Below are 13,100 nucleotides of genomic sequence, written 5' to 3'. Positions count from 1 at the left end.
GCGTATCTTAACAACATTTGCCATAGAGATCAGTAACCATTTTTTTCCTTTGGAGACACAGTTAAAGTGTCAGTGCATTTTACAAAGAGAAATCAAACAAACTACACAGAGAATTCATGGGGCATAAATCCTAACCCTGTGTGAAATTTCACATGGATTGGGCAGATACTTTTTGAGAAAAACAGGAATTTATGCCCCATTTTGAGTCCATTTTAGAAGTCAGCCCTTTTAAAAAATAATAATCTGTGTTACAAGCTAATTCCTATAATTATGTAATTTTTATGTACTTGCGGTGAGTGCTAAACGTATTCAATGCACTGAAGTATTTGCATATGCAATCCATTATCATCATGTTTTTTGTTTACTCAGTGACAGATGATGTATAAAACTATACCACTGTATATTTTTCCAGCTTTTACCTATCGTTGCTGAACAACTCCAGTGGATGCCATTTGTGAACCCTAAACTACATATGCCTGTAATTAAATTTATTTACTGGGCTATAAGGCAGCTGGACTGTGGGACACAGGTAAAACATATATTCTACTTTCAGATTAATTCTTTAATATTTCATGTTCAGAATGCTCATTCTCAGAAGATTCTCAGGTACTATGATGTAAGATAAATGGATGCTTTTCGATGTAGTAAGTATAGTTTTAAAAAAACCATCAGCCTTCACAACATTCAAATTCAAATAATTTGCTGCAGATACAGGGCAAAGGGAAAAAATTAAGATAGTAATTTAAAACTGTTCAGTTTTATATTATAGATCCATGCTTTATCTGTCGGGGGACTTACGTAGCCCCCTTTGTAATAATATCTGAGAACCTCTCAAACCTTGAATTTATCTTTACAACAATCTTCTCAGCTAGAGAAGGAAATCCCCATTTTATAAATGTTAAACAAAAGATGCTCCTAAGTGAAACCTTGTATTGTTTAATCCTGAAGTAAATATTTCCATCCAGTACGTAATGGAAGTTCTTACAGAACCATATTGTAGCAGCATAACTGGGGTCATATCTTAGGGTCCGATCCTGCAAAAATTTATGCACGGTCCTAACTTGTATACTCTGAGTAGTCCCTTTGATTGCAAAGCTAGGCACATGTCTAAATCTTCGCAGGACAGGGGCCTTAGATTCTAATAAATGATGCGGAAGTTATAAAGCAGATTGTTTTTACATGAGCATCTATATTTTTTTAAATTTGGATCACATTAAAGATGCATTACGCTAACAGTATGAAGAATATATTCTGCCCCAGAGTTTTGCCTTTCCAATTCAGTGACATGAATTCCAGTAATAAAATACTTTTTCCTTTGCTGGTGGACGCTTCTATAATATGTCAGTGTATTATGCATAAATTCTCCTTCTTTAATTTTACATAATTGTAATTACTTAATATATGTTTCTGTATTAAAGAAAATCAATATAGTGGGTCAGACCTAGAAAAAAAATGAATATGAACAGTTGTAAAGGCTACTGGGGTTTTAAGAGTGTCCTCTAGCAAAAGAGTAACATAGCATTATATATATGAGTGATCATTTCCTTAAAGTTTGGAGGCATTTTATTGCAACACTATACCATAGCTAAGTGGTTTAGTGTTTCCAATATCCATCCCACTTTTGGTTGGGATTTTCAAAGGCTTTTAAAAGAATTAGGTGTCCTACTGCTATTGAGTTTCAATGGGACTCGAGCATCTAATTGCCTTAGACAACTTTGAAAATCCCTTCCTTTAAGCTTAGCTTTAATTTTGAACATTTTCCATATAGGAATATATTTGATAGATGTGGATGAAAACAGAATTCGCTTGTCACTTTTAAATGTCATTGTGCTGAAACATTGGGTATAGAATGTCATCCCACAGCCAATTTTTTTCTTAAAATTTGTTTTCATTTATAATTTTACTTTTCACCAATAATGATCTTAAACTACATCACTCCTTTTGCATTCATTACCTAATTTACTTCAATCTCTCACGGACTGGTTCGTTACAGAAAATTGACATGTGAATGTCTGAATCTTGAAACTGAGGTCACTGACAATGTTCATAAAGAAATTAATCTCATATTCAGTGCTTCCTTCTCTAGTAATTTTATGTTGTCACTCAATGTGGGAGACTAAGTGCAGGTTGGTAGTTTAGTAATTTAATTTTTTTTAAAATTTAAATTGTATCCTTAAATTCTTTATGGGTACATTGCAAATATTGTATTCTATTAGATTTAACAGAACAGTAACTGCTTTTAGGTTGCTATCCCATAGTATCTAGGCAAAACAGGATAATGTAAAGGCTGATTCTGTTATAGTCTGGGTTTACTAGATTTATTTGTGTCTCAATGTTATTTTACCACTGGCTAAGTTTAATTGTAATATTTTTAATTTACTACCACCAGTTTATATAACATGCCTCAGTAGAATGTACAGTTCTATAAATATAGTACTTTAAAATGGACTTTGATTTTAGTTGTGTGATTACATTTACTACTCTTATAAAATGGATACAATGTTTACAACAGCATTCAACTATGACATCAACTATGAGGAGGCTCGGTGAAGACATATTCAAAGGCATAGTAACTAAGGGAAACCAACATGGCTCTTCTGAGCAGTCTGCTGAAAGTAAACCAAAGACAGCAGCTTTCTTTAAGAGTTCCATTTTACCTTTGAGATTTGTATCAACTTTAATTGTACTCAAAACAGTAACACAAGGTAAGTTCTTAAATGTTTTTATTGCATTTAGTAAACAGCCATTGTCTGGGCAAAAATCAAATACACAAAGTCCATCAAATGGATTGTATTATATCTGTGTCTGAAGTACTTTGTAGTTGTAAAGTGAGGAATATGTTCTTGAAGTTTTACTTCATTAAGAAACAAAGTATGCTGCAGCAAACAGAAAGCTTTCTAAAGTTATAATTTGTATTATATTAAGATGTTCAATGTAGATTATGATATAATTTGACATTGTCAAGGTGGATCCACAGCAAAAAGGGAAGGGGAAAATATACATGTTGGTGATTGTATATTTCACATGTTTAGCTATCCGAAAGGATAAAAATGATACAGGAATAAATGAAGTTTTATTCAAAGTCCAACAGTTGAATTTTGTTTTTTGAGTGATGTTATGGTTGCCTAGGTGTTTCAGATAGCTGGGGGTTTTTAGCTGAAATAAATAAGCAGCAGTTTTTCCACTGCTTTTTAAGAAGACCGCATGTTTCATGTTCAGGCTAGCAGTGTTGAAGCATCCTGTGGTAGTCATTTGCATGTCCTCTGAGTGCATGGTGAGCTGCATTGTCCTTGTTGCTGACCCATCTGTTAAGTAGGCATGGTAGTAATTTCGTAGGTTACTTCCCTAACTAGAGGACAAATGATAGTGAGATAGAATTGGGGCAGAAGATATGTTCTAAATTGGTGGGTCATTTTTAGCTGGGCTGAAATTGGGGCTGGTACACACCCGTACACAATGCAGCCCTTATCTTAGCTGTCTCCTATCTTGCTCTACCCCCATCCTCTGTCCACTGCTGCCAAAGGCCAGTCAGAACCATGCTGCCTGAGGCTGGGGCAGGTAAGCATCAGTTCTTCATGTGATCATCCACATATTCCACACTAAGTGACCTTGCATCACAACCCCGATCTGAGGGCATAAAGAGTATAGTGAATCCTTTCCAGTTTCTTGTCTCCCTGGTTGCAAGATGGAACCCTTGGCAATGTCTTCTTCTCTTGCACACTGTGAGAGTTAGCTTAGCTTAGTTTAGATTTTTTTAGTATTAGTGTTAGTGTCATTGTTTTCTTTTGTCTGTTGGCCTATTTAAAACAAGAATATATTGTATTTAGCATAGTCAGTCAGTTAGTTTCTGATAACCTAGCCATACACCGACATACAGGAGTACTAGGATCATGGCAGAAGTTAAATCACCAGGGTTTAAGACCAGTCTTTAATGTGACACTGCGATACCCATCAACGATGGTCACGCTCAATGCTCGATATGTCTTGGGAAAGGACACGTTCTGGAATATAGTTCCTTGTGTTGCTCTTTCTCCAAGCACACCCAGAGAGAGCAAGGGAGGTGACCCTGAAATTATTCCTGCTGGAGAAGTCGATGGAGGTCTCCTCAGTCTCAAGGAGATCTTCAGAGAATCCTCAATGTCAGTGTCAGTCCATCTCTGAGTTCAATGAGCTGTCTCTCGATTTTGATCTCCTGGGTGGCTTCCTTGTAGAGGCCTCCTTCATCTGCTGGTACATTAGCGTTGACATCTTTCATGTGCAGTAAGGAGCACCTCTGCAAAGATGAGCCTAGGTCAACTTTTCTGGCGCTTACCAAGAGGCATAAAAGTCACTATGACTTAAAATGGCCTGTGTCAGTGAAGGGTCATAAGAGCAAGAAGGCCCATTCCAATACCAAGTTCTAAGGCAGGTCACATGATACCATCTAAATCTAAGGGCAGAGCTGCCTATGGTATCTAATATGGTACAGAGCACCTTGATATCCAGTGCCTCTGCACTAACTACATCCTCAGAAGTAGCAGTTTTCCACTTCTTTGTATTGACTAACTCTACGGTACCTGATGCATTGGGCCCAGCTACCTTAGCACCAAAACAACACATAGTACTAAGCATGGTACTCAGTGGGCCCAGTATCCAAGTCAACTCTCCTGGAGAAACTAAGGAAGGTCAGTACATAGCTCCCTGATGTACAGTCACCATGCTTGGCCAGAGAGGTATCTCCTATACCAACATAATCTATATAGAGTTTATACCTGATAGGACTGCCTTTCTCCTAGAAGAGGCAAACCATTTTTTTCTCTTCTACTGCTGAGCACAGTAGAGAATCATCATCCGCTTACCTTTTATCTGCCCCCAGGATAGCTCAGTGAGATCCTGAGACAGATTCCAGGGAAGAATTTCAAGGGAGCTAGGAAGAGGTCAGGATCTCACAGGGGTTACCCACTTAGGTATCCCCCTCTGCACTAATCCATATTAATCCTGACCATACTGGATCACCCCCTTCAGATGTTCAACACTATTTCAGGAAACCTGCCTCCTCCACTGTGTCCACGGCTAGGTCTCCCTTTTGCAACTCTGTTGCTCCAACCACAGCTGCTGAAGAGACCAGAGGAGGAGAATGTAAAAACAAAAAAAAACATTCTCTAGAGGAACAGCATCAAGTTTGGGCTGAAATTTCCTCCTCTTCCCCCCATGAGACGATGATCCCACCTACACTGGCCTCTGTAGATGTATTCAGGGTTCTCCAAGATTTAGTAAAATGCATGACGATATTCCCCTTAAGGTTATGCTAGAGAAACAATACAAGTTGTTGGACATATTACGTTCTGCAACACCAGGGAGGTTAGCCATGGCAGTAATTGGTGTCCTGCTGGAGCCTGTCATTTCCATCTGTCGTTTGCCTGCTTCTGTCTTAGCCTGGTTCTGAGAAGAGACAGAAGACTTCAAGTCCCTGCAAAAGGACAGGAATTTTTTTACTCACATCCTGCACCTGGCTCTCTACTTGTGCAAGCTGTATACGGGAGAGGACAAAGCAGCAAAGTCCTCTGAAATCTGTCCTCACTGAAAAGGAACAAAAACATTTAATCTTTTTGGCTGGAAGGCCTACTCATTCACAAGTGCACATGAGGATAGCATATTACCGTGCACTGCTCTCAAGGTATCAGAGTAACAGCCGAGTTAGTCTGTATTCGCAAAAAGAAAAGGAGTACTTGTGGCACCTTAGAGACTAACCAATTTATTTGAGCATAAGCTTTTGTGAGCTACAGCTCACTTCATCAGATGCATACTGTGGAAAGTGTAGAAGATCTTCTTATACACACAAAGCATGAAAAAATACCTCCTCCCACCCCATTCTCCTGCTGGTAATAGCTTATCTAAAGTGATCACTCTCCTTACAATGTGTATGATAATCAAGGTGGGCCATTTCCAGCACAAATCCAGGGTTTAACAAGAACGTCTGAGGAGGGAGAGGAGGGGGTTGGAAAAAACAAGGGGAAATAGGTTACCTTGCATAATGACTTAGCCACTCCCAGTCTCTATTCAAGCCTAAGTTAATTGTATCCAATTTGCAAATGAATTCCAATTCAGCAGTCTCTCGCTGGAGTCTGGATTTGAAGTTTTTTTGTTGTAATATCGCAACTTTCATATATGTAATCGCGTGACCAGAGAGATTGAAGTGTTCTCCGACTGGTTTATGAATGTTATAATTCTTGACATCTGATTTGTGTCCATTTATTCTTTTACGTAGAGACTGTCCAGTTTGACCAATGTACATGGCACGGGGCATTGCTGGCACATGATTGCATATATCACATTGGTGGATGTGCAGGTGAACAAGCCTCTGATAGTGTGGCTAATGTTATTAGGCCCTGTGATGGTGTCCCCTGAATAGATATGTGGGCACAGTTGGCAACGGGCTTTGTTGCAAGGATAGGTTCCTGGGTTAGTGGTTCTGTTGTGTGGTATGTGGTTGCTGGTGAGTATTTGCTTCAGGTTGGGGGGCTGTCTATAGGCAAGGACTAGCCTGTCTCCCAAGATTTGTGAGAGTGTTGGGTCATCCTTCAGGATAGGTTGTAGATCCTTAATAATGTGTTGGAGGGGTTTTAGTTGGGGGCTGAAGGTGACGGCTAGTGGCGTTCTGTTATTTTCTTTGTTAGGCCTGTCCTGTAGTAGGTGACTTCTGGGTACTCTTCTGGCTCTATCAGTCTGTTTCTTCACTTCCGCAGGTGGGTATTGTAGTTGTAAGAATGCTTGATAGAGATCTTGTAGGTGTTTGTCTCTGTCTGAGGGGTTGGAGCAAATGCGGTTGTATCGCAGAGCATGGCTGTAGACAATGGATCATGTGGTGTGGTCAGGGTGAAAGCTGGAGGCATGTAGGTAGGAATAGCGGTCCGTAGGTTTCCAGTACAGGGTGGTGTTTATGTGACCATCGTTTATTAGCACTGTAGTGTCCAGGAAGTGGATCTCTTGTGTGGACTGGACCAGGCTGAGGTTGATGGTGGGATGGAAATCGTTGAAATCATGGTGGAATTCCTTAAGGGCTTCTTTTCCATGGGTCCAGATGATGAAGATGTCATCAATATAGCACAAGTAGAGTAGGGGCGTTAGGGGACGAGAGCTGAGGAAGCGTTGTTCTAAGTCAGCCATAAAAATGTTGGCATACTGTGGGGCCATGCGGGTACCCATAGCAGTGCCGCTGATTTGAAGGTATACATTGTCCCCAAATGTAAAATAGTTATGGGTAAGGACAAAGTCACAAAGTTCAGCCACCAGGTTAGCCGTGACATTATAGGGGATAGTGTTCTTGACGGCTTGTAGTCCATCTTTGTGTGGAATGTTGGTGTAGAGGGCTTCTACATCCATAGTGGCCAGGATGGTGTTATCAGGAAGATCACCGATGGATTGTAGTTTCCTCAGGAAGTCAGTGGTGTCTCGAAGGTAGCTGGGAGTGCTGGTAGCGTAGGGCCTGAGGAGGGAGTCTACATAGCCAGACAGTCCTGCTGTCAGGGTGCCAATGCCTGAGATGATAGGGCACCCAGGATTTCCAGGTTTATGGATCTTGGGTAGTAGATAGAATATCCCAGGTTGGGGTTCCAGGGGTGTGTCTGTGCAGATTTGATCTTGTGCTTTTTCAGGGAGTTTCCTGAGCAAATGCTGTAGTTTCTTTGGGTAACTCTCAGTGGGATCAGAGGGTAATGGCTTGTAGAAAGTGGTGTTGGAGAGCTGCCGAGCAGCCTCTTGTTCATATTCCGACCTCTTCATGATGACAACAGCACCTCCTTTGTCAGCCTTTTTGATTATGATGTCAGAGTTGTTTCTGAGGCTGTGGATGGCATTGTGTTCTGCACGGCTGAGGTTATGGGGCAAGTGATGCTGCTTTTCCACAATTTCAGCCCATGCACGTCGGTGGAAGCACTCTATGTAGAAGTCCAGTCTGCTTCTCGACCTTCAGGAGGAGTCCACCTAGAATCCTTCTTTTTGTAGTGTTGGTAGGGAGATCTCTGTGGATTAGTATGTTGTTCAGAGGTATGTTGGAAATATTCCTTGAGTCGGAGACGTCGAAAATAGGATTCTAGGTCACCACAGAACTGTATCATGTTCGTGGGGGTCGAGGGGCAGAAGGAGAGGCCCCGAGATAGGACAGCTGCTTCTGCTGGGCTAAGAGTATAGTTGGATAGGTTAACAATATTGCTGGGTGCGTTGAGGGAACCATTGCTGTGGCCCCTTGTGGCATGTAGTAGTTTAGAAAGTTTAGTGTCCTTTTTCTTTTGTAGAGAAGCAAAGCGTAGGAGAGTGGGGTGGGGGGAGGTATTTTTTCATGCTTTGTGTGTATAAAATATCTTCTACACTTTCCACAGTATGCATCCAATGAAGTGAGCTGTAGCTCACGAAAGCTTATGCTCAAATAAATTGGTTAGTCTCTAAGGTGCCACAAGTACTCCTTTTCTTTTTGCTCTCAAGGTAGGATTTCTTAAAATAGGACAAATCTAATTTTGTTGATAGGAGCACCAAGCAGAGCTTAAATCTTGTGTCAGAGGGCCAACTGACATCTTGGACAGCACTACAGACTGTTGAACATGTCTGATTGGTGCAAACAGTGGCCTCTGCACTACCCATGAGAATGTTGCCATGGCTTCCCAGTCATTCAGTATCTCTAGGAAGACAAGGTGACAATTTAGGACTCCCATTTTCAGGGAATCAACTTCTTCAGTAGGCAGACTGATGAAGCCATCCATACTTTAAAAGATTCCAGAACTATCCTGTGCTGCTTGGGATTTTGTGTCCCAACTCATAAAGGGAAGCAGCCATGATACCAAACCTGTTTCAGGCAGCACTACTTGACACAAGCCTATGGTCATCCAGCAAGATCTTCTGAGCCACTGAAGAAGAGTCAGAAACTTCACCAGAGGTGACCCTCTTTTGACCTTGGCTGCCTATAGTAAGGGGTTTCAAATGGGCAGCAGGTTTGACACCTTTGTCAGTAGTCCGCTTTGACTTCTACAGGATCTTTTCTGCTCTAGTCTTTCCCCCGCTGCCCCCAAACACCTTTGACATTACCTCAATCAGGAGGGTTCTTGAGATTGTGACCAATGCGTATCCCATTCACTTTCAGTCCCTATCAGGCGCTAGTTCCAGGCAGTCAAGACTGGCGGTTAAGACAGATGGTCGAAGTTGGATGCCAGGTCAAGGGCAATGGTAAAACCGGGGTCTAGGGACAGGCCATGGATCAGAGTCCATAGACAAGCCAAATCATTATTGTAGTTGGAGTCCAGATGCAGCCCAAGGATTGAAGTCTGGTTGTGAGTCCAGGGGTCATGAGGTGGATGCGGGGCTGGAGCAGGTTAGTAACAGAGCTGGAGTAAAGCCAGAGTAGGGCATGGACAAGGCTATGGCAAGGTTGGGACAGAAACTGGATCAAGGGCAGGCTGGAAGCTTAGGGAGTCTGCTATGCTGTGAGGCAGCAGGAGGTTTTGTGGTCAGGTCTGTGCAATAATACTACTAACTTGCAGCTCTGGTGGGGTCAGTGAAATACCTGTGCCTGGGGGGTCATCTGACCCAAGCCCTGCTCAGGGATAGGCTACTGCAGCATGCTTGAGGACTGAGTCACTGCAGGCTCTGTTGGAGGAATGAGTCATTGCAGCTGAGTTGCTGCAGCATGCCTGGTTTGGCATCAGGTTTGCCTTTCAGTCCTCTCTCCCATTTCCAATCCCTTTTCAGAGACCCTTCTCATGAGAGACAGCTGAAGCAGGAGGTGGAGTCCCTCTTACAACTTCTATTGCTCCTACATGTGTCCTTGGAGTTCAGGCACCAGGGCTTTTGCTCCCACTTCTTAATCCCAAAGAAGAAAGGGGGCTGGAGACCCCTCCTTGATGTTTGATGTCTCAACACTTCCATCCATTGTTTTAAGTTCAGAATGATAACCCTAGGTTCTTTAATCCCTTCATTAGATCCTGTGGACTGGTTTATGGCTGTTGACCCACAAGATGTCTATTTTCACATCTCCACTGGAAATACCTGAGATACCTGGTAGGAACGTCACACTACTGGTGCAGAGTCTCAGCTCTTTGGCTTTTGTACAGCTCCAGAGGTTTTCACCCAAGTAACTGTTGGTGGTGGAAACTCACCTAAAAACAAAAGGAATCCATGTATATTGTTACCTTTGATGTATGGCTAATGTGAGGAAGATCACCACAACAGGTGACCAACCCAGTACAGACAATCCTGAAACTCTTCATCTCGCTAGGTCTCAAGGTCAACAGAGACAAAATCCACACTGATTTCGAAGCAGAAAATAGAGTTATTAGGAATAGTGTTCAGACTCCAAAACAGCTCGAGCTTTCCGCAGAGAAAGTTTCAGGTAATATTGGACCTCCTCAGTCAACTTCAGGCCCACCCAAGAACGTGTCTCAGACTTCTAGGACACGTTGTCATGTGTGTTTATCGCACAATATGAGAGACTTCACCTTTGATCCATGCAAGGATGATGGAGATCAGTGTATCGACCCAGCAGACAGTGCATGTATCTGGCTTAGTGGATGAGGGAAGCAGTGGACCTGATTTTAGTAAGACTTTTGACACAATTCCACATGACATTCTTATAAGCAAACTAGAGAAATGTGGTCTAGCTGTAATTACTGTAAGGTTGGTGCACAACTGATTGAAAGACTATTCAGAGCAGCTATCAATGGTTTGCTATCAAACTGGGAGGACATATCAGTGGAGTTCTGCAGGGATCTCTCCTGGGTCCGGCACTAGTCAGAATTTCCATTAATAACTGGGATAATGAAGTGGAGCGTATAAAATATGTGAATAACACCATGCTGGAAGAGGTGGTAAGCACTTTGAAGCACAGGATTAGAAATTTAAAATTACCTTTAGAAATTGGAGTATTGGTCTGAAATCAACAGTAAAGTCAAGTATAAGGAAAAATCAAATGCACAAATACAAAATGGGCATGTTTAGTCTTGTGAAAAGAAGACTGAGTGGGACCTGATAAGTCTGCAGATATGTTAAGGACTGTTATAAAGAAGATGGTAATCAGTTGGTCTCCATGTCCACTGAAAGTAGGGCAAGAAATAATGCACTTAATCTGCAGCAAGGGAGATTTAGGTTGGATACTAGTAAAAGCTTTCTAACTATAGGGATAGTTAAGTACTGGACTAAGTTACCAGGGAAATTTGTGGAATCCTCATCACTGGAGGTGTTTAAGATCAGGTTAGACAAACACCTGTCAAGAATGGTCTAGGTCATGACTCAGCATAGGGGGTTAGACTAGATGACCTCTCCAGCACTACATTTCTATGAATCCATGATGATAGCAGACCTGCAAAAAGTCCTCTCCTTGTTAAACTTGTGTACAGACCACTTTAGGTGTGCAGCAGAGTTAGAGTTCCCTTTTCCATACCCCTGCCTGTAAAGATTGTGATAACAGATGCCCCTACTCGGGTAAAGAGCTCTTCTGAATCATTTGACTCTTTGGGTATGATGGTCCACGCGCGCGCGCACACACGTTTTAGAGCTCAGAGCCATCCACCTGGCATGTAAGCTTTCTGTCTACTCTTTGGGAACACTAGTTCAGGTGCTGACAAACTACACCACGGCAATGCACTATATCAATAGGCAAGGGGAGAAGTAAGGTCATCACTACTGTGTCAGAAGGCCATACATCTATAGGAGTGGTGCATTCTACATTGTCACACCAATAGTCCGACACCTTCCTGGTCTTCAGAACATCCTGAGAAATCATTTCAGGAGAGCCTTTTAAAAACTACAAGTGGTGTCTCAAACATACATTCGTATAGAACATTTTCTTCAAATGGGGGTTCCCAAATTTAGACCTGCTCACAGCAAACTACTACTAGTATCGGACTTTCTGCTCCAGGAGGTTCACAAGCTCAGCTCTCTAATAGATATCTTCCTCATCCTTTGGACAGTGTGTTTGATGTACATGTTTCTATTGTTCCTTATAGCGTCCTGAGGAAACTGAAGCAAAATGTCGGGCGCATGAGCATGGTAGCCCCAGCATGGGCATGGCAGTTCTGGTATTCAGATCTTGTAAACCTACCAGCATAGCTATCTTACCCATTCTGCCTGATACAGTCTCTCAAAACAGTGGTCAGCTCCTCTGTCTGATCCAAAATCTTTACACTTGACAGCGTGTATGTGGGTGGATGACCTCCACAGAGGTTCAGAATGTTCTACTCTGGAGAAGGGAACCTTCAATCAGACTGACTTATAGAGCTAAATGGAAGAGCTTTTATATCTCAGCACCCAATTTCTCCCTGATAGTACCAATTTAATCAGTACTGGGCTTTTTGCTAGCCCTGAAGCAATCTGGTTTTTCCATCAACATAAGAGTCTATCTGGCAGCAATATGTGAATTAAACTCCTATTCCCACCGAACAGTAATAAATTTCCTGAAGGGTCTCATTTTTTCTTCCAGTTCAGAAGCCCTCCTCCCTCTTGGAACCTAAGTATAGTATAAGCAGTGTTGATAGGTCCCCCTTTTAAGACCTTAACAGCTTGTTCCCTTTGCCACCTGTCCATGAAAATTCCTTTTCTGGTGGCCCATTTTGTCAGCTAGGAGAGTAGAAGAGATTCATGGCCCTCATGTCTGGTACCCTATATAAGCGTTTCAGAAGTACGGGGTTACCCTTAGACTTTCCCCTAAATTCCTGCCTAAGGTGGTGTCAGAATTCAGTTTATTTAGATAGAACAAAATCATCCAGGAGCATACCTAGGCTATTCATGACTTTTGTTTACAAGGTCAGGAGCCAACCTGTATCCACTCAGAGGTTATCCAAGTGGGTTTCTGACTGCACAAGAATTTGAGTTAGCTAGAAGAGATCTACCTAGCCACAGGAGAGCTTATTCCACTAGAGCTCTGGCAACTTAGGGCACAGCTCCAACGAACACTCGTAGCCAGCAAGAATCCAATCTCGTGGTCATGAGTTGCATGAGTGCCAAGAGTGGAATCTCTGTGGACCACATAGTTTGAAGAACCAATTCCTATAGTTAAGTAACTGTTCTTTCAAACGGCTGCCTCGTTAGCAGGGGGAGCAGCACCTCGCTTGAAAGAGAGCAGGAGGAGGAGCCATTGC

The 13,100-nt window shown here is 42.2% G+C and overlaps 1 protein-coding gene across 1 annotated transcript in view; it reads left to right on the top strand.

Moving 5' to 3' along the window:
- CCDC138 (coiled-coil domain containing 138) overlaps window positions 1-13,100 on the top strand; it is a 73,906-nt gene that overhangs the window by 29,441 nt on the left and 31,365 nt on the right. Inside the window, 2 exon segments of the mRNA XM_077814135.1 lie at window positions 413-529; window positions 2,513-2,705. Coding sequence (XP_077670261.1) covers window positions 413-529; window positions 2,513-2,705 — 310 coding nt within the window.

Source organism: Eretmochelys imbricata, chromosome 1 (genome assembly GCF_965152235.1).
Source record: "Eretmochelys imbricata isolate rEreImb1 chromosome 1, rEreImb1.hap1, whole genome shotgun sequence".
Classification (NCBI taxonomy): Eukaryota; Metazoa; Chordata; order Testudines; family Cheloniidae; genus Eretmochelys; species Eretmochelys imbricata.
This window is presented reverse-complemented; position numbering and strand designations above follow the sequence as displayed.